Consider the following 21728-nt stretch of genomic DNA (forward strand, 5'->3'; position numbering starts at 1 on the left):
CTGGAAGAAGAAGAAAAGGCCAAAGTGTCTGCCTCTCCAGAGTTCTCCCTAGCAGGGGGGATTGATAGTGTGGATGCTGAAGCTGGTCCTTCGGCCGACCAAGGCACTCCTCACAACCCTCCAGCTCCTTAAGAATTTTTTCTTTTTTGTTTCATTTCCACGGCCCATGGGCCGTGCTGTAAAGACAATTTTCTTTTGTTGCTGCAAGGGCAGTTACTTTTTCTTTTATTTGAACAGTTACATTCGAGCAGTTCTTCTCGCGGTGTAAAAGAAATTCTTTTTTGATATTATAATATTTCTGCTTATTATAACATCTGTTCGCATGACCGAACTTAGCATAGTACTTTGGCTTGATTTGACAAAATATGAATTTTGAAAAATACTCTAAGTACCGTAGCATGCTTTCACTTATTTTGTTCATGTGTTTACATACCTCTTGGTATGCTTTGCTATCGATGTACCTTATATGCCCCCCAAGTGACTAAGGAGCTTTAGGTCCTTGGTCACTTGCCTTGACCACGATCTGTACGAACATTACTGCTCGGTAGGAAATGCAACACTTATAATACAGCAAAACAACACACGTAATGAACAAATACTTGTAATTTTTTTTTTACAAAGGTTGGCAAGAATGACTGGCTGCGCACAGTCCCTTATAATTCTCGTATTAAAAATGGACTAAACATGTCTTTACGAGTGATCTTAAAAAGATCTTACACTTATAAGCGATTAGCCATATAACATGGCTAACCCTTTTTCAAAACTTGTAAAAAGTAAAAATTAATACAAGCCAGTCCTTTAAAAAGAACTGTTTATTGATAATACTTGCGCAGGTGTTCTCCGTTCTAGTAGCGTGGAACGAGATCTCCATTTAAGCATGCAAGCTTGTAGGTACCTGGATGAAGGACTTCTTCGATCTGGTAAGGTCCTTCCCAGTTTGGTCCGAGTACTCCAGCAGTTGGGTTGCGGGTGTTTAAGAATACTCGTCGAAGTACTAGATCTTCGACGTTGAACTTTCTCTCTTTCACCTTTGAGTTAAAATATCGTGCGACTTTTTGCTGGTACGCAGCTACTCGGAGTTGGGCTTTTTCCCGTTTCTCTGCAAGCGAGTCTAGGGACTCCATCATCAGTTGACTATTCTGTTCTTGGTCGTATGTAATTCGTCGATGTGAGGGTGGATCTAACTAGACGGGCAACATAGCTTCATACTCGTATGCCAAGGAAAACGGGGTATGACCTGTCGCTGTTCGATGAGAAGTTCTATACGACCAGAGTACTTCAGGCAGTTGTTCTGGCCATGCTCCTTTAGCGTCTTCGAGCCTTTTCTTCAGGGTATCTTTAAGTGTTTTATTCACTGCTTCGACTTGCCCATTTTCTTGTGGATGTACGACTAAAGAAAAGCTCTTGACGATTCCATACCTTTCGCAGAAGTCTGTGAATAAGTCGCTGTCAAATTGGGTGCCATTGTCTGAGACAATTTTTCGAGGCAAACCATATCGGCAAACAATGTTCTTGATGACAAAGTCATGAACTTTCTTGGTCGTTATGGTAGCAAGCGGCTCAGCTTCGGCCCATTTGGTGAAGTAGTCGACTGCTACGACTGTATATTTTACTCCACCCTTTCCCGTTGGCAAGGATCTAATCAAATCTATACCCCATACCGCGAAAGGCCAAGGACTCTGCATCTGCTTTAACTCGTTGGGAGCTGCGTGTGGGATCTTGGAAAATCTTTGACACTTGTCGCATTTTCGCACAAAATCCATTAAGTCTTCGTTCATAGTCGGCCAAAAATAACCCTGCCTCAGAATCTTTTTCGACAACCTCTGCCCCCGAGCGTGGTCCCCACAGAAGCCTTCATGTACTTCCCTCATTAGTTCTTTAGCCTTTTCTGGTGTAATACATCTGAGCAGTGGCATGGAGTAGCCTCTTCGGTAAAGAGCATCGTCGATCAGTATATACCTAGCAGCCTATCTTTGAAGATTTCTGGCTTTGTTTCTATCTGCTGGTAGTACACCATTCGTGAGATACTCCAAGTATGGTGCCATCCATGTATCCTCCATTCGGATTTCCATATTGGTTTCGACTGCTCGTATGCTAGGCTCGAATAATCTTTCTATTGGCACTATATTCAAAGTGTCAGCGTCTTTCGCACTTGCGAGTTTGGCTAAAGCATCTGCGTTTGAATTTTGATCTCGCGGAATTTGCTGGAGGGTATACTTCTCGAATTGCGCCAACAAATCTCTAGTTTTGTTTAAGTAGGCCACCATTTTGAGGCCCCGTGCTTGATACTCCCCTGCTCCTGCGTGAGATTCGTTGGACGATCCGTCCGTGAATAACTTCCACGAAGGAGCTTTGACCTGGGGCTCAAGTAATTAAAAAGCTAAAAGTCCCCTCATTTGAGCTACCCTTTTCTTATTTATAGGCTCCAGGAGGGTTACAGGAATCTGTTACAGATATTATTTCCCAAATAATCGGATACTCAGGAAATTATGGGAGACAATCTCGGATATGATCATAACTGCACAATATTTACTCCAAATATAGTGAGTATACAACTAAGCTGGTAGTGCATAACGTTTGAGCGTTGCGCCAGGAAATCTTTCTGGTCGATAGTCGAACAAGACTTCCGCCAGGTGTTAGCCACGTGTACTAAACGCCTGCCACGTCACCCATACCTATTTTTTGGATAACAATATATATACAAATATATATATATATCTATATTAGAGAGCTTTGTAGTAGCTAGGGGAAATAATTTTGCCCCTACCCCTACAGTAGGGGAATTTTCTATTTTTGAACTTGGATAAATTATAATCCAATATTTTTTTAATTACAACGTACATAATAATTATTGTAGGCATCTCGCCAATTTTTAGAAAATTCTGAATAATTTACCGTGCCGAAATTATAGTTCAAATAGTATGTTTTCCACACGTATAAAAAAAAATTAGGCACGTGTGCAACTGATTATTTGAACTCTGATCTCGGCACCGTAAATTATTCGGAATTTTCTAAAAATTGGCAAGAAACCTGTTATAACTATACTCTACGTCATCATGCAAAAAAAAAATTGAATTATAATTTTTTTAAGTGCTGAAAATAAAAACACCGCTACCATAGAGACAAAAGTGATGACCCTACCTAACAAAATTACTATATATATATATTTTGCAATTTTAAATTTATCCTGTTTTTTGGCGCATAATTACAATAGAACGCTAGAATTTGGGTAGGGAAGATTTATTTATTTATTTACAAGAGTGAAAAAAATTTATATTGAAACAACATAATAGAAAACACATGCCAAAAGCATGTAGTACGTCACTGTTTTAGATAAAACATATTTCATTTAAGATCGACTCATACTACCAGCGCCGCCATATGCACATGAAATAAGGTTTTGTACTAATAAGTATATAGGGTTTCCATATGGGCAAGCAAGAAGAAAAAAAGTGCTATATTGAGGATTGTGGGTAGTTAGTAGTTATTCTCACCATTACCCCTCTCTCCTTAATCTTCGCTAAGTAATCTAACTCCCCACCTTCTCCACCTCTCTCTCTCTCTCTCTCAGTTTAGTTATAATTAGTTTGTTCCTTAAGTTATGTTACACTTCTACACTGCAATAAACAACGTACGAATTGTACATGTAATTACAAATATCTTCCCAGGTACGTGCGTAACTATTGTGTATATATATATATATACGCTCCATTACTTTGCCCAGCTTATCTTCCATGGCTTTACGCTTCTGGGATTCTTCTCTCCAACATCTTATAAACCAAGACGTTTTCAGCTTCCCACAAACACAAATTCCAGAGCTTCAAGAACCGCTCGTCGCACCTCATTATTTCTTTGACAATTTCAACTATGATTTTCCACTTTCAGACACTTCCATTGATCCAATCTTTGAAGCTAATAATAACCATTCCTCCTACTACTCAGAAAGTAACAACTACATCGATGTCCTAAATATCCCAAGCTTTCACTACCCACCACCACAAAACAATCATGTAGTCCCAGATGATGATACGATCTCCTCAGAAACGATATTCCCTCACCCCAAACGACAAAAGATCACGTACCAAAACCAATGTCGTTTCAACAGCGGCAATATTTGTAGTTCCGAGTTCTCAAACGGGTATTTTCTGAACCCTCCCGGGCTGATATCGATTCCGGAACCTATTGGGAATGATAACATTATTGGACAAGTTCAAGAAGGAGTAGTTAACTCTTGTGGATACAAGCATAATGAATTTCACGGTGATGAGGTGAAAAGGCAGATGAGGATCAGTTGTAGCAATGGTGGTAGACTAGTGTTGTCGCCACAGAGTATCGCAGCCCGTGAGAGAAGGAGGAAGATAAGTGAGAAGACTGAGCAGCTTGGAATGCTGATTCCAGGTGAGAACAAGATGAGTACTGCTGAGATGTTCGATGCTGCTGCTAAGTACGTCAAGTTTTTGCAGGCCCAACTTGCTGTTCTTCAACTCATAGCCTCCATTCAGGTAATTTTCTTTATTAATTTATGTATTTATCAAGTCATATATATAATGGTAAAACACCAACTTAAATTTAACTAAGAGGGCTTTTACAAAGGTTCACTTTTATTTATTAATTATTACTTTTATTAAAAAAAATATGACAAAATGTTTGTTTAATTTAATTTTTTTTACATAATTATCAAATTTTAGTTTTCAACTGTTCATGCCCTAAATTATAGATTGGTTGTCTTGATTTTGTACTAATAGAATAAGCAGGAGGAAAAGAAGGGAACATTGCATTTGAAAGAACTGGCAGTGTTAGCATCTCCAAGTGTTCAAGAAAAGTTGTACTTAGAAGAAAAATGCTTGGTTCCCAATGAGTTTGTTCAAACTCTAGCCAACACGCCACCATCATGATATACGGTCCAAACTCCTTCTTCAAAGATGTGCTAACAACTTATTAACAAGTGATCAATAATTCTCAGCAACATTATGTTAAATACCTGTCTGTACATTTATATATATACATATATATATATACATACATATATATATATATCCTTTAATTTAATTAGTTTTCGTTTAATCACTTCTTTTAATCGTTAATCATTAGCTAGATTCTATTCTAATTAATACTTCTTTTATTGTAAATTTCCAAACATGCTATCAAGAAATTTGTTAATTAGTTATTTTATTTCTTGCTAAACTGTGCTATGGAATTTTATTTTGTATAATTTGTTTACCTAACATTTAGTAACAGTTTTTTTTTTTTAAAAAAAAAAAAAAACTATCAATTTTTCAGATATTTATCTCCTGCTTTTCACTTTATTTTAATAACAGTCATGATGGTGAGGTGTCCCTCTGCTGAAAAGGAAAAAAATGTTATTACAAATCAAGGCAACATTTAAATTATAGTTATTAAGTCAATTAATTATTGTTTGAGATAATCCTTATTTCTATATCCAGTCAAAAGAGAAGAAAACATAGAAAATAAACAAGAAACTAAATAATTACATAAAACAATTAATAAAAAAGCCACAAAGAAACTTTACTTGGTAGTAAAATGGTAGAGTATTATGATGAGATAAAAAATGAAGAGAAAAAATGAGGGGTTCTTAAAGCGTAATAATTGATGTTTTTTTTATGCCCTTCCATTTAGTTATATTGAATAGTTTTTTTTTTTTTTTTTTAAATGTATATTGAATAGTGGTCAAACTCTTACGGGTATATATTGTTTTGGACTCTGTGTTTTGCAAAAGTTGCCGATCGAATCCCGTGTTTTGTTAAATGACAATTTGGATCTTGTATTTTGCAAAATTGAATTAAATAATATCATGAACCCGATTTTGGTCAATTTTTTTTTAAATATGACCAAAATACTCATAGCTTTTAATTTTACTTTGATATTAATTTGATTTAATGTATTTTGTATTTTTGAAATAAATAAAAAATATTTAAAAAAACAAATTAATAATAAAAAATTGAAATAAAAACAAGTTACCCAAAGAAAAATTAAAAAACTTCATGGCTCCCTGTCTTTTTATCTTCCTCACGTAAACGAAGAAAAACTGTTGGGCACCATTATCGACGAAGAAGCTTCTGATCAGAGATTTGTTCTCTGTGCATTTCGCCTTGAAGGGGTCGACTGCACAAGATTGAAGGTCACTTGAAAGGTATGTCCTTCCTCCGTCAAGCTATAGTTTTTTTCTGGTTTTTTTATCTTTCAAGCTACGATTATGCATATTGACCGTCCTTTGGTTTTTTTCTTTGAAGATTTTGTTTCCTTTCGTTTTGCTTGTGTTTTCATCTATGGGTGTGGGAAAAAATCTTCTTTGGATGGTTTTTTGCTCTGTATTTAGAGTTTTGAGTATTTTGGAAAGTTACTGATGTTTTCTTAGTGTGCAATCTTCAAGTTTTGATTTTTGACAATATTGTACTAGAAATAAGACTTTGATTGTAAGATTTGATTTTTTTTCTATTTGGTCACTCTTATATTGTTGTTGGTTGGTGTGAGTTCTAATGAAATTTTTTGTCATTGATGGAGTATTTGTGTTTGTTTTTTTTATAACAGAGGTGTAAAATACGTTATCATTATTTACAAATACTGAATGAGGGCAAGCACCTCAAACCTTTGAAGGTGGATTCAGAAACATACAACTTGATGGAGCTGGATAAGCACCTGTATCAGGATTTAGCTATTGATCTTCAACAATTGAGAGAAAATTCTATTTGTTTCTAGATTTTAGATGAAATCACTACTACAAAAAAATGCAAGTGTATCAGTCAAACGCGTCAGTCAACGCAGTTGACTGACGCTGTTGACCAAGAATTAGCATTTGTGGCAGTTGGACACTGCCACAAATGAGGGTCCAATTGCGTCATAACGTACACTGACGTTGTTTAATGGGACCGTTTGCATCAGTGGGGCACTGACGCAACTGGGCCTCACTTCAATAAACCTTCATTGTCCCCAGCCGAGCCCCATTTCAGTCAAAAAATTTCAGAACCGTTTCCTTCACAAACCAGCGGCGCCCAACCGAAGTTCTACTCATTTGGGTACGTTTTTAGCCTTTTTTTTTTCAATTTTAATGTCAATATAATGATTTATATATGTTTATGAAACTTATATATAGTTTTTTTTTTAATTTTTTGTATAGATTTTGTTTTTTGAAGATTATAGTTTGAAAACCCATAATCTTTATTGGTTTTTTTGGGTTTTCTACTTCAAGAACCCACATTGCTCAATTACCACAAGTAAGTATAATTTTATTAATTTTTATGATTTAAATTTAATTTTTGTGATTTTTTTTTTATAAATTGACAATATTTCAGATTTTTAATTTTTAGATAGTTTCATATTAATGATTATGAAATTGTTTTAGGTTTAAACTTTGCATTTTAATATTTTATTTTTTTAGAATTTTTTTATTATAATTTATTAACTTGTTTTAAAAAATTTTATTAAATTTCGAAATTTCTTATGTAAATGAGTATATATATATTAATGTATATATTTTGTATAAGTTTCGTTTTATTAATTGTTTAGTTTGATTATTATTAGTAAATTTTTGTTTATATTTTGTTAACTTTTTAAAATTATTTTAAAATTTTGGGTTTAATTGGTTAAATAGGTATATATTAAAATTGTTTGTTTTTTTAATTTATATTTTATTATTGATTTAGTTAGGATATTTGTAGTCGATTTTTATTTATGTGAGTTGTTAAATTAAAAAAAAAAAAATTATTTCGGGTTTAAGTAAACAAATGAGTACATATAACAAATTATTTGTTTTCTTCAAGCACTTTATTGTTTATTTAGTTACAATATAGCTTTAATATATTTTTCTTTATATTTTGTTAACTTTTTTATTATTTTTTTGTTTATTGTTATATTTGAGTAGGTATTTTGTTAACAACTTTGTTGGTGAGATCAAGCTTTGGAGAATTTTATATTAGAGGTAATATTTTAAACCTTAATGTATAATTAATATATTGAACTTAGTAGCATGTACAAATTATAAAATAGTGGAGATAGGATCTGAGACTGTGTGCTGCGGTGATATAAGGCTGTAATTGTGCATGTTTGATTGATTACTTGATTTGTTGTATTTATGTGATCAATATAGGTTTATTTAAATTTTGGGAAATATAATAGAAATAGGGGAAAATGGTGCCCAATTTTTTGTAAGATTTAGTAATTTGAGAATTATGCATGTTTGATTGATTAATTGGTTTGTTGTGTTTATGTGATGAATATAGGTTTATTTAAATTTTGGGAAATATGATAGAAATAGGGGAAATGCTATCCAATTTTTTTTAGGATTTAGTAATTTGATAATTATGCATGTTTGATTGATTAGTTGGATATTTTTGTGTTTACCATGTGCTGTATAAATGCACATTTTAAATTTGGGAAATGTGATAGAAATAGGGGAAATGCTGCCCAATTTTTTTTTTTGACATATTGTTTCCTTTATTTACTTGTCAATTAAGTAATCCACAAACTTAATTGTTAATGTTTGTTGCTTAGTTTGTTTATTTTTTGTTGTTGTGTGAAGTTTGACAATGGATAGAGATTGGATGTCAGCGGATAGGTTATCCATGAAATATAGGAATGGAATTGAGTTTTTCTTGGAATTTTGTGCAAGAAATACTCAATCTTCTAATAGAATTCCTTGTCCATGTGTTAAGTGTGGTAACGTTGTGAGGATGCCAATTTTTAAAATAAAAGACCACTTATTTAGGAATGGAATCGACAAAAGTTATAAAGTATGGTTTTTGCACGGTGAAAGAATGAAAGTCACTGATGAGCGACCATGTGGATTGATAAGTATTTTGATGTTGATTACGAAGTTGATGACATTGCAGAGATGATTGATGATGCACAATATGAATCACATGTGGATCCAATTAAATTTTAGTCAATCTTAGAAGATGCTGAGAAACCTATTTTCCCTAATTGTACAAGGTTCACTAAATTATCAGCACTGCTTAGGTTGTATAACTTAAAAGCCAAACATGGGTGGAGTGATAAGGGAATGACAGAGTTGTTAACATTTTTAGGAGAATTATTACCCGAAGGTAATGAAATGTCGTCTTCATTGTATGAAGCGAAGAAGACATTGCGTTCGCTAGGCATGCAATATGAAAAAACACATGCTTGTCCTAACAATTGCATCTTATATCGAAAGAGATTTGTTGATGCAATTGCATGTCCGACATGTGGCGAGTCTAGATGGCAAAAGAAAAAAATTTAGATGCAGTTAGAAAAGGTGTCCCTGCAAAGGTTTTATGGTATCTACCACCGATACCTCGTTTGGTTAGGTTGTATCGAAATGATGATCATGCTAAAAATTTAATTTGGCATGCTAAAGATAGAGTAAAGGATGGCAAGCTAAGACATCCATCTGACTCGCCAGCTTGGAAAACAGTAGATGTTAAATGGCCAAAATTTGGGAATGAACTGAGGAATATTCGTTTGGGTCTTTCTGCTGACGGAATTAATCCACACAATTCCCTTAGTAGTAAATATAGTTGTTGGCTTGTAATGCTAGTCATCTATAATCTACCGTCATGGTTGTGTAGGAAGAGGAAGTTTACCATGTTGACCTTGTTGATATCTGGTCCTAAACAACCTGGAAATGATATTGATGTACACCTAGCTCCTTTAATTGATGATTTTAGCACATTGTGGTACGAGGGGGTTAATGCTTACGATGCTTATAAGAAAGAAAATTTTAATATTAAAGCAGTGTTGTTGTGGACTATTAATGATTTTCCAGCCTTAGGTAATCTTTCTGGATTTAGTGTGAAATGGTACAAGGCATGTCCCATTTGTGAAGAAGAGACTCATTCTGAATATTTAAAACATTCTAGAAAGATTTGTTATATGGGACACCGAAAGTTCTTATCCAAAAAACATAAATTTCGAAGCTTGACAGATGCCTTTAATGGTAAACCTGAATTTGGAAAGGCTCCACCACCTTTACTTGGAGGACAATTGTTAACAAAGTTGAACAAAGTCCAATGCAAGTTCGGAAAACCTAGAAATTTTATAAATAAGAGAAAAAATGTTAGACGTGAAAAAACAAAGGAGGTTGTAGATGGTGCGACAGGTTATTGGAATAAGAAATCTATTTTTTTTTAGCTTGAGTATTGGGAGCATTTGGTTTTGCGGCATAACTTGGATATAATGCACATTGAGAAAAACGTGTCGGATAGCTTAATTAGTACATTGCTGAATATTCCTGGTCGGAGTGAGGATGGAATCAAAGCTCGGTTGGATTTAAAAGTAATGGGTATACGCAGTAAGTTACAACCAGAGGTTAGTGAAAGACGAACATATTTACCACTTGCATGTTATACCCTGTCTAAAGAAGAAAAATGAATTGTATGTCATTCTTTGTCGAATGTGAAAGTACCGGAAGGTTATTCTTCAAATATTTCTTCTCTGGTAGATATAAATTTTTTTGAATTTAGTTGGAATGAAGTCTCATGACCATCATACACTACTTGAACATCTTTTACCGGTAGCTATCCGTTCTGTGTTACCCAAAAAAGTTCGATATGCAATTACCAAACTATGCTTTTTCTTTAAATCTATTTGTTGTAAAGTGGTAGATGTGTCGAAGTTAGACAATCTTCAAACAAATATTGTGATAACTATGTGTGAGTTGGAGCAATATTTCCCACCTTCATTTTTTGACATAATGGTTCATTTAATAGTTCATTTGGTGAGAGAAGTAAAATTGTGTGGACCAGTATACTTGAGATGGATGTACCCATTTGAACGGTATATGAAGATTTTAAAAGGTTATGTTAGAAATTGAAGTAGACCTGAGGGTTGCATAGTTGAATCCTACATCGTTGAAGAAGCAATGGAGTTCTGCTCAGAATACTTATCAGGTGTTGCGAGCATTGGACTATGTTTTTCTAAAAATGAGTTTGAAATAAGTAAAGGTGGTAGAGGTGGTGTTGTTTCTGAAGTAAATAAATCCGATAGAGATGAAGCACATCGCCTAGTCTTACAAAATATTGATGATGTTCAACCATACATCGAGTAAGTTCTCATACATATGCATGATCAATCTTATTTTTCTCTTTCATTATATTGACAATGATATAAATGATTTTTCTTGAAGAGAACATTTCAATTGGATCAAGACTACTTATCCCAATAAGTCTTGGAATAAAAAATGGGTACAAGATGAACATTATCGAAATTTCAGCACTTGGTTCGAGAATGAGGTAAAATACTTTTGTTGTTCTTGTTTGAGTGTTATTTACGTATGTTAGCTTGTTAGAATTTAATATACTTTGTTTAATTTTATTGTATTCTAGGTTCTGAATAACACCACAAACAAAGTGTCTGAAACACTAGAATGGATAGTACGAGGTCTTTCAATGAGTGTAATTAAGTATCAATCCTATTATATTCACGGTATTCAATTCAACACCATGGAACGTGATAATATTAGAAAGACACAAAATAGTAGTGTTACTATTATCGCCCAGACTTTTCAAATATATAGTTCCAAAGATAAAAATCCCATAAATTGTGATAAGACATTTTATGGGGTGATCAAAGAAATTTGGGAACTAGATTATGTGACTATTCGAATTCCTGTCTTCTTGTGTGATTGGATGAAAAGTGATAATGGGGTCAAAACAGATGACTTAGGATTCACACTGGTGGACTTAAATCGAATAGGACATAAATCTGACCACTTTATAATGGCGTCACAAGCCAAGCAAGTGTTTTATGTGAGTGATCCAATAGATGCTCGATGGTCAGTTGTTCTAACAAGTCAACCGAAAGATTATCTGATCAAAGAATCTGGGAGCGATGCATTATACTTGAACAAGAAACATTTACCATTGCTTCACCGCCTATTGATGTCACCATTGATAATGATGATGACTATTTACGCGAGAATGGTGAAGGGTTGTGGGTAGATAATTAAAGGTATATATATTAATTTTGTGATTTTGTTTTTATGTATTTTTTGAAGTTTATACTAGATAATATTTTTGTTTACTTAATTACAGATTTATTGATTATGGATCCATCACATGCTGATGAGGGCGATCCATTTGTTGATGATGATGGTAATGGTCTGGAGGGGATTAATGCTACCACACCAACAAATACACAAGATAATAAGTATAGGGGCAAATCGACTTGCAGTGATGTATTCAAAGCAAGAAGTGAGGGGTGCAATTATGAGGTCGAGTACAATTGTTTTGGTCGAGCGATGGGAAAAGGGGGGATCAAGATGAATAGCACCATCGGTCTTCTATCACGCACAACCCTTCCTTTAGATATCGACAATTGGAAACAAATGTCGAAGGATAAAAAGGAGACTTTATGGGGTCAAATACAAGTAAGTTATGGTGTTAACTATTAAATTTATCCTAACAAATTAATATATTGAAAAAAGTTTAATATTTTTGGGTTCGTTTGTGCAAACTACGTTCAAAATTCCAAATTCTGCTAAAACAGACGTACTAAAAGAGGCAGGAAAAACATGGAGAAATTGGAAAACAAGACTAACAAAAGATCTTACTTACGTATATAAGAATGTAGCCCCTGAGCTTCTTATTTACAAAAACAAGATGCTCGGTCTCAGAACAAGTATCCACATCACTCAGGGCGTGGCGGTTATGCACTGGTAGAGCAACAAATGGAAGATGAATTAGGTCATGAGTTGACCGAATATGACAGAGCTGAGATGTGGACACGGGCACAGATGAATAAGAAAGGAGAAGTTATTGGTGAAGAAGCTCGAGAGGTGGTGAAGAAGCTCGAGAGGTGGTGAAGAAGATTGTAAGTGTTCTTCAATTTTTTAAAATAATTTTAATGATTAATGTGTGTGTTCAATTCTAATTGATTTATTTACTATGTATATAGGCAGAATACAGGCAAAAAGTAGCAGAAGGTGAGTTGGTGGAGGAAGGTTCAAATGATATACTAACAGTAACATTAGGCACTCCAGAGCATGGGGGACGTGTTAGGGGGGTCAGTGTACATGTCGCTCCCCGTAAATTTTTTCATGTCCCACCGCCAAGAAGAAAAAGTCACAAACAAAAAGATGTGGAAGATGCTCGTCATAAAAACCTTGAAGAGAAATGGCGTCAATCTGAAGAAAGGTCACGTCAACAGGAGGAAAAGTTAAACCAGTTGATGGCATATATTGCATCTCAACAGAGCGGTGTGTTTGGATCATCAAATGCTTCTGGTTCGGGTGTAGGAGGAGCCTCAAACACGCCACACGCACCATATGCCCCTCCACCACTGATGATGCAGGGACAATATGCTCCGCCACCACCGACATGGACATCATATGCTCACCGACCACCCTCACAGCCACCATATGCTCATCCACCACGGACACAGGCATTATGTGCTCCCCCACCATCGCAGTCAAATTTTCCTAATGAGGTAATAGTTTCTTATTAATTCATTATTGCATATATTTGACCTAGTAAAAATAAACTAGTTTATCGAAAAGTCTAATAGATTAATTGGAATGTAACAGATTAATTGTTGTCTTGGTTCGACACAAAATATAGTTGCAGAGGGGAAAATTTTAAGTACCTGTTGCACAAAAATACATAGCGTTCAACTGCCTCCTGGAAATTATCGTGTGAGAATTGAGGTAGCCATTCAAGAGAACGCTAGTTTACCATATCCTCTTACAATGGAAGGTTATACATTGGTTGGACAAGCAGTCGACAACGATGTTGGATGGCCACAACATTGGGTCCTTACTAATCAACAAACGAAAGAGCCACTTGCGCCCTCTACTCAATAGCCAAGACAATCAAAGAAAAGAATAGAGGCATTGACACAGGAGCCTACAGAAGTGCCTATGCCAAGAATTGTTAAGTGTTTGGTGAAGTTTACTAATAAATGGAAAGTTGACCACGTGGTAGAAATTCCAATTGTAGAAAGGGTATTTGGATTACAAACTACTGCTATGTTAGGGAAAGATGAGATCCTCCACTTTTGCAACTATGAGATGATCGAGCAGACTGAACTAGCATTATATATGAGGTACAATGGTGTTTATAAAATTTTAGTTTATTTAGTGTAACTTGAAATTTAATAGTTTATTGAATTTTTTAATTATATGTAGCATGCTCGATGATTTAGTGCAAACGAAGGGGTTGAACCACATGTACACTTTCATGCATCCTGCTTTAGTGTCCACTAATGCAGGAACCAATGAAATACGTGCTAAAAATCTTTTCGATCGGTTTCTACAGATGGAGCTAGAGACATAGTTTCTAATTTGTCCTTGGAACAACAAGTAAGTCAATTTAATTTTATATTTATACATTTTGTTTATTGATAAATATCTTACGCAAGTTTTTTTATTGTAGCTATCATTGGTAGTTAATATTAATTCAGCCACATACTCATTTGATAGCTTTTTTGGATCCTGTAAACTCACATTTTTGCACAGAAATCAAGGAGATAATTATCATGTAAGTTATACATATTACTTAATTAATTTATAATTTCATTTCAAACTCATAATTGGGTAAATATTAATATTTTGTGCAGGGCATTGGATCTATATGATACTCACCGAAGACAAAAAGAAAGTTTGTGTTCCTAAAGTAAGTAAATTATATTACTTATCGTATTAAAGTTTTTGACATATTTTTATTATAATCGATTGCTAAATATAATACTTAAATTTGTATAACTATGTTGTAATAGTGTCGAAACCAAACTAGGCCAACCAAGTGTGGCTTTTACATTATGAACTTTGCTAGAGAGTTGATTTCACAGCCTAGACCAGATGCCTACTTGAAAAATGAGGTATTGTTTTACCTTTTAATTTTAATTTAAACTATCGTTCATGATTTTATTTGGATGATTTCTAACTTATTATTTTTAATATTTTCTAATTAGTTTATGAATACGGCACCATATTCGGCTGACGAAATCAACGAGGTACAAGATGAGTGAGCTGAATCAGTTTTGGCGTGTCTTGCTTAGCAAATGAGCAAGTTGGTGAGGAAATTTTAGTTAAATGAGGTTTAATACTTAGAGATTTAGAACACAACACTACCTATATACATAGATTAACATTGAAATCTGAATTACTTTTGTAGATTTGATCATAAAAGTTAACTTTAGATAAATGTTTAAAAAATCTATACAGTTGTTTTTCTGTTTATACTGTTGTTTTTTCTGTTTTTGTTGCTATTTTTTCTGTTTCTGCTGCTCTTTTTTTAATCAAAATAAGCCAGGAATATTGGCATAAACATTTGCAATTTCCCTGGTTAATACTTTATGTGACAGTTCCCAACTGACGCAAAAAATACCCGTTTTTAACATTTGTGGCAATGACTCACTGACACAAACTCCTGTCGTTTGCGTCAGTTGGGCACTATCACAAATATGGTATTTGTGGCAGTGCAAGTGTAACGCACCAACTCCAGGGACCGCTACAGTGCACATTGCAAACAGTGCTAAACTCGCTAACCGAGTCGTTTGGCCATAAACGTGTAACTAAGCATGATTAGCAATTTAGGGGTTAAAAACTTTGGTTAAGATATAACGTTTCACTAGAACGTTTACTGAATACATTGGGATCCCAAAAATATAATTTCAGAGTTTATTACAAGAAAGTGTTTACAACAGGCCGTTCTAAGCGGCAAAACAGGGTTCAGTCCTAGTTCCACTTTCAAACCTCGCCCCAGTATTGGTCGAGCACCTGCATATGTACACATCATCACCTAAGCTCTCCAACTCAAGGATGATCCAGCTTCCTTTTTCCTTTACCTGCACCACAAAGCACCCGTGAGCCGAAGCCCAGCAAGAAAACTCATTTGCTCATAAATAGTCATATCATGATATCAAATCATATATGGTATGCCTAGCACTCATAGCTCTATTCAGCATGAAAATGAATTCAAACAGATGCTGGGGTATCCAGGATAAGAAATCTCGGCCTTCTGATTGGAGGACTATCAAGTCAATCCTAATCAGATGAGTGTTGTAACACTAGAGGTTCCGATAAACCATGCTGAGTGACCAACAAGCAAGTCATTGGGGCCTCAGTGCCCAAGCCATGCATATGATGATCAAAATGATCATGCAGAGCTCATGGCTCTGATCAGATGAGTGAATATCACTTGAGGTTCTGGTAAACCATACTGAGTGACTGACAACCAGGTCACTAGGGGCCCAGTGCCCATTTCCTGCAATGGCTCTACATGACTAGCCCTTGGCTAGATAAATGCTTGTTTATATTCATCGAACTTGAGGTCGGTCCTGCATTGATGCTCTTTGAGTCATTTAATGCAGAGGGTCGATTAGATCCAATCGACAAAGCTTGCACTACACACTAGGGTTCTCATGACTAGTGAGTCTTCCGATAGACCAGGAGAAGTTTGTGATATACTGTGACGCTTCTCATCAGGGTTTGGGCTGTGTTTTGATGCAATCAGAGAGGGTTATTGCCTATGCTTCTCGTCAGTTGAAGGAGTATGAAAAGAGGTATCCTACTCATGATCTGGAGTTGGCAGCTGTGGTTTTTGCCTTAAAGATATGGAGGCACTATCTCTATGGAGAGAAGTGTGAGATCTATACAGACCACAAGAGCTTGAAATACTTCTTCACTCAGAAAGACCTGAATATGAGGCAAAGGCGTTGGCTGGAGTTAGTGAAGGACTATGATTGTGAGATTTTGTATCACCCAGGGAAAACCAACGTGGTAGCGGATGCCTTGAGCCGGAAGGGTCCGGGGCAGATTCATGGTATGAGACTGATAGCTAGAGAGTTAGCAGATGATATGACCAGGGCTGGTATAGAGTTGCAGGTGGGCCAGTTGGCTAATATTACGCTACAGTCTACATTGTTGGAGAGGATCAAAGAAGGTCAGTTAAGTGATCCTCAGTTGATTAAGATCAGGGAAGATGTTCTGGCTGGAACATCCAGAGATTATACAGTGTCTGAGGTAGGTTTGTTGAGATACAAAGGGCAGATATGTGTACCGTTAGACATTGCATTAAGGCGAGAGATTCTGGATGAATCTCATACTACACCTTACTCTTTGCATCCAGGCACCACGAAGATGTATCAGGATGTGAGATCGTTATATTGGTGGCCGGGGATGAAGAGAGATGTAGTAGAGTATGTGGCTAAGTGCTTGACATGTCAACAGGTCAAGGCTGAGCATCAGAGGCCGGCAGGGTCACTGCAGCCTCTGGATATTCCTGAGTGGAAGTGGGAAGACATCACGATGGATTTTGTGGTGGGCTTGCCCAGGACTACTGGTCAGCATGATTCTATTTGGGTGATAGTGGATCGCTACACCAAGTCAGCTCACTTTCTGTCAGTGAGGACTACTTATACAGTTGATCAGTATGCAGATCTCTATGTGAGAGAGATCGTGCGGCTCCATGGTGCACCCAGGTCGATCGTGTCAGATCGGGACCCTACTTTTACTTCCAAGTTTTGGGGGAGTTTGCAGAAAGCCATGGGGACAAAGTTGAAGTTCAGTACAGCTTATCATCCTCAGACAGATGGGCAATCTGAGAGGATGATCCAGATCTTGGAGGACATGCTGAGAGCATGTGTACTGGATTTCGGTGGTTCTTGGAGTAAGTATCTGCCTTTGATAGAATTCTCCTACAACAACAGTTACCAGTCTACCATTGGAGTAGCACCTTATGAGATGCTATATGGTAGGAAGTGCAGATCTCCCATTCATTGGGATGAGACAGGAGAAAGGAGATACTTAGGTCCTGATGCAGTACAGAGGACCAGTGAGGCTATAGAGAAGATTAGATCTAGAATGCTTGCTTCTCAAAGTAGACAGAAGAGCTATGCTGATCCCAAGCGTAGGAACATGGAGTTCCAGGTAGGAGACTATGTTTTCCTCAGAGTCTCGCCATGGAAAGGGGTGAGAAGGTTTGGGAAGAAAGGAAAACTGAGTCCTAGATTTGTAGGTCCATTTGAGATCCTGGAGAGGATAGGTCAGGTGGCTTACAGATTGGCTTTGCCTCCGGCGTTGTCTGCCGTGCATAATGTATTCCATGTATCAGCTCTTCGGAGGTATGTATCTGATGTGGGCCATATTCTGAGTTATGAAGATCTGGAGCTTGAACCAGATCTCTCCTTTGAGGAGCAGCCAGTTCAGATACTTGACAGAAAGGACAAGGTCCTCAGGAATAAGACAATACCTTTGGTTAAGGTATTGTGGAGGAACAGCAAGGTCGAGGAGGCAACCTGGGAGCTGGAGTCAGATATGCAGAGTCAGTATCCCGAGCTATTCAGGTAAATTTCGGGGACGAAATTTCAGTAAGGAGGGGATAGTTGTAAAGCCCCAAATTCTCTGATGCATTTAACGGTGTGAACAGTAGGCCGGGAGGGCCATACTTGCTTAATTGTGTTATTAATTGATAAAATGCATGTATACGTTGATTATATTATGATATAATGTGAAATGCATGCATGTGAGTCCATATTTGTTATTACAGGGGTGTGATGGTAATTTGGCCCGTTGAGGGTAAATTGATTATTTGTTCGCATGTCGCTGATATAATTTGAGACCACATTATGATGTGGGTTTGTTCGAGCCATTTGGTATGAGACGATCAAAGAAATGTTAAACGTCGGTTTGGTCATAACAGGCTTAAGCTCGGGGCTCGAGGTGAGTCTCGGGGTGTTTTAATGGTTAGAGTGTTACCAAGTATTAAAGGGTAACGGGATGTGAAATATTGGAGTTTGAGAATATTGAGATTAGCGGGAAAAGGGAAGCGTTAATTATGATTAACGGTGTAGGTGGAAAATGTCAAAATTGCCCTTAAGTTGGTTTTAGAGCCTTAAATGACCTAGGGGCATTTAGGTCATTTGGCTAGGATATATGTGGTTTTAGAAGGCTGTGGAAACCGTTCAAAACAGAGCAAAAACAGAGAGTCTTCTTCTTCCTTCCCGTACATCATTTCCTCTCTGTCATTCTTTGAGGTTTTTGGTCCCAAGTTGAGGTGGCAAGTTAGGGAATCAAAGCTTGGAGGTTGTGGTCTTAGTTCATCATCTTAAGAGGGTTCAAAACCAGTTGGAGGTAAGGAATTGTCTTTGAATTTCAGGTTATACTCTGTTTTTGTTTATAGTTTTCAATTCATGTTTTTGGATGTGGGAAGCATGAATCAAAGGAGGTTTTTGTGTTAGCTTGATTGGGGTTTGATGAGAGTGAGTTAAGGGTGTTGATAGGGGGTTGAATTGGGTGTTTGGAAGAGGTTTAAAGTTAGGTTGAGAGGCTAGTTTTAAGGGTAAAACGCAGGGGCAATTCTGAGTTCGCGTGCTGGTTTTGGGCTGAACTGGGCTGGGTGCCGCGGCACGGCTTTTGCGTGCCGCGGCCCACGCGCGTCTGGCAGATGGAGCTTAGAGGCGTGCCGCGGCACGGCTTTTTGGGGCCGCGGCCCATAGGCCAAATTTTGTTAAAAATGGTTTTTAGCTTAGGGATTCAAACCATGGGCCTCGGGGTTGGACCTAGTACCCGGTTGGGTAGTATTTGAGGTCTCGGGGGCTGGGTTTTGGTTTGGGAATCCTCAGTTATCACTTTTTATTGATGAATCCTACATTTTGGTTATGACCAGGTAACCGCTAAAGGACCAAAAAGTCGATCGTTCTCAGGGTTGTTCTTTTGTTCGTTCTTGCTCGAACCAGAGGTAAGAAAACTGCACCCCAAGTGTAACATGCATGGATATTCCTGAGGCATGTTGAATGTGAGAATATGGACATGGATTGAACATAGAATGCTTAGCATATGTTGCTCATTTGTGCATGGCACTGACTTATTAGTCAGGTTTGGCAAGGGTGCTAGTATCACTATGAAGCTGTGACTTATTAGTCAGGTTCGGCAGTGGTATTGGGCATTGATCACGATGAACTGACTTATTAGTCAAGACGGCCTTGGCGTGTGTCACGCAAGCCAGTAAGATTGGATCTAATCGATTATTAGCATTGAATGACTCAAAGAGCATTAATGCCAGACCGACCCCAAGGGTCGATGAATGAAATAAGCGCTTGGAGGCTAGTGGCTTACTCAGCAGCCACTCTCCCACTTGAATTAGTGACATGCATGGCAGTCACTCAGTGCGGTTTACCAGAACCCGTTGAAGGCTAGTGGCTTACCCATCAGCCACTCTTTCATCTGAATTAGTGACTCGCTTGTCAGTCACTCAGTGTGGTTTATCAGGACCTCATGTGGTGTTCACTCATTTGTTTGAGAGCTTTATGCTCAGTGTGATTATAATGATAATCATTTGATAATGTTTATATAAAGTGTTATGTTCTCTTGCTGGGTCTTGGCTCATGGGTGCTATGTGGTGCAGGTAAAGGGAAAGAGAAGCTCACCTAGCCTTGAGTGGAGAGCTGATGTGGTGGTGTGTACATATGCGGCCGCTTGACCACCACGGTCAAGGTGTTCTCAGAGGAACTAGGGGGTTTACCCTATTTTTCCCGCTTAGGTCGGCGGGTTTGTAACTTTACAACAGTAGTGACCTTTTGTACTGAGAACAGCTTGTAAACGTTTTATTTAGCTCTGCAGAGCAGTTGTGATAAGATCTCCATTTCCTTTTTACTGGTTTTATACCTTAACCTGTTAATTACACTTAGATCACATTTTCGACCAAAGGACTCAGGTAGTGAGTCAAATTTCCGGTCCACCGTTCACCGTAACGGTTCTGGGGTAGTCAAGGCGTTACAACTTGGTATCAGAGCAATGCCAAGGTTAAGGTTCCTGTAGACTGGCTGGGCATGTACACACATCACTGAAGTCAAGCTCGACTCTTGGTTTGGTAACTCTTTATGTAGTTATGTGCATAACTGCTTAAATGTGGTGCAAATGTTTTGCCTGTATGCATGAGTCACTGTGTTGGCCTTGTGCCCCTGAAATATTATGAACTGTCATATGATACATGCTGAGTGCTGAGTGCCATAAACATGTATCTGTTTAAGCATATTGAATGACTGTAGAAAAATGATAATTGTCTGCTTGTTCTTGGACCGTGAGGCGGCAAGAGGTTTAGTTATTACTACCTGACTGGCCGTATTGGTTATTATTGTTTCAGTAAGGTATCAGTGACAGAATGAACCCAGAACAGACAGACACTACAGCTGGCCAGAGTGGTCAGGGTCAGAATAATGACAACAGTCAGGGTCAAGAGAATGACCATTCCCAGATTCCACAGCCAGCACTTGCAAATTGGCAGTAGTTGTTTAGTGATTTGCAAGCTATAGTGTTGAAACAGGGAGAGGAGCTTCGTCTCCAGAGGCAGCAACAAGTGCCTGCAGTGGTTAATGTACCAGAGGCACCTTCTGTGTCAGTGCCAGTTATTGGGCAGCAGCCTGGGGTTGAAAACAGATTGGAACCTCTTTATGAGCGGTTCAGGAAACAGCAACCTCTAGTTTTTGAAGGCAGTGCTGATCCTATCAAAGCTGAACAATGGATGAGCATGCTTACCACTATGCTTGACTTTATGAAGGTAGTGGGTAGTGAGAGGATGGCCTGTGCTGCCTATATGTTTCGGGAAGATGCCCGGATATGTTTCAAGAACAGGGCCGCGGCCCAACGTCGGGGCAGCCATTTTTATTCGTCTTTAACCTTTTAAAACCTCCCAAAAACATGTCTAAACATTCCCAAATCATTAAATCAAAGTTCCCAAACTCCCCAATGGTCCAAAACCACCAAAACCCAAGGTTCAAACAACCTAAAAACTCAACGA

General features: G+C 37.3%; 1 protein-coding gene across 1 annotated transcript; it reads left to right on the forward strand.

Moving 5' to 3' along the window:
- The first annotated feature begins 3734 nt into the window (after positions 1-3734).
- On the forward strand, positions 3735-4895 carry LOC133824161 (transcription factor bHLH53-like). Its single transcript, XM_062257036.1, has 2 exons — positions 3735-4502; positions 4746-4895. Exons 1-2 carry the CDS (start codon positions 3735-3737, stop codon positions 4893-4895), a joined length of 918 nt encoding a protein of 305 aa, XP_062113020.1.
- Positions 4896-21728: the final 16833 nt, after the last annotated feature.

The sequence above is a fragment of the Humulus lupulus genome, chromosome 3 (genome assembly GCF_963169125.1).
Source record: "Humulus lupulus chromosome 3, drHumLupu1.1, whole genome shotgun sequence".
Lineage (NCBI taxonomy): Eukaryota > Viridiplantae > Streptophyta > Magnoliopsida > Rosales > Cannabaceae > Humulus > Humulus lupulus.

Bases quoted from the DNA above. Each gene is read 5' to 3' on its own strand.
- LOC133824161 (XM_062257036.1), top strand. From the start codon at position 3,735: ATGGCTTTACGCTTCTGGGATTCTTCTCTCCAACATCTTATAAACCAA. The intron at 4,503-4,745 runs GTAATTTTCTTT...TTGTACTAATAG, and splicing joins AACTCATAGCCTCCATTCAG to AATAAGCAGGAGGAAAAGAA.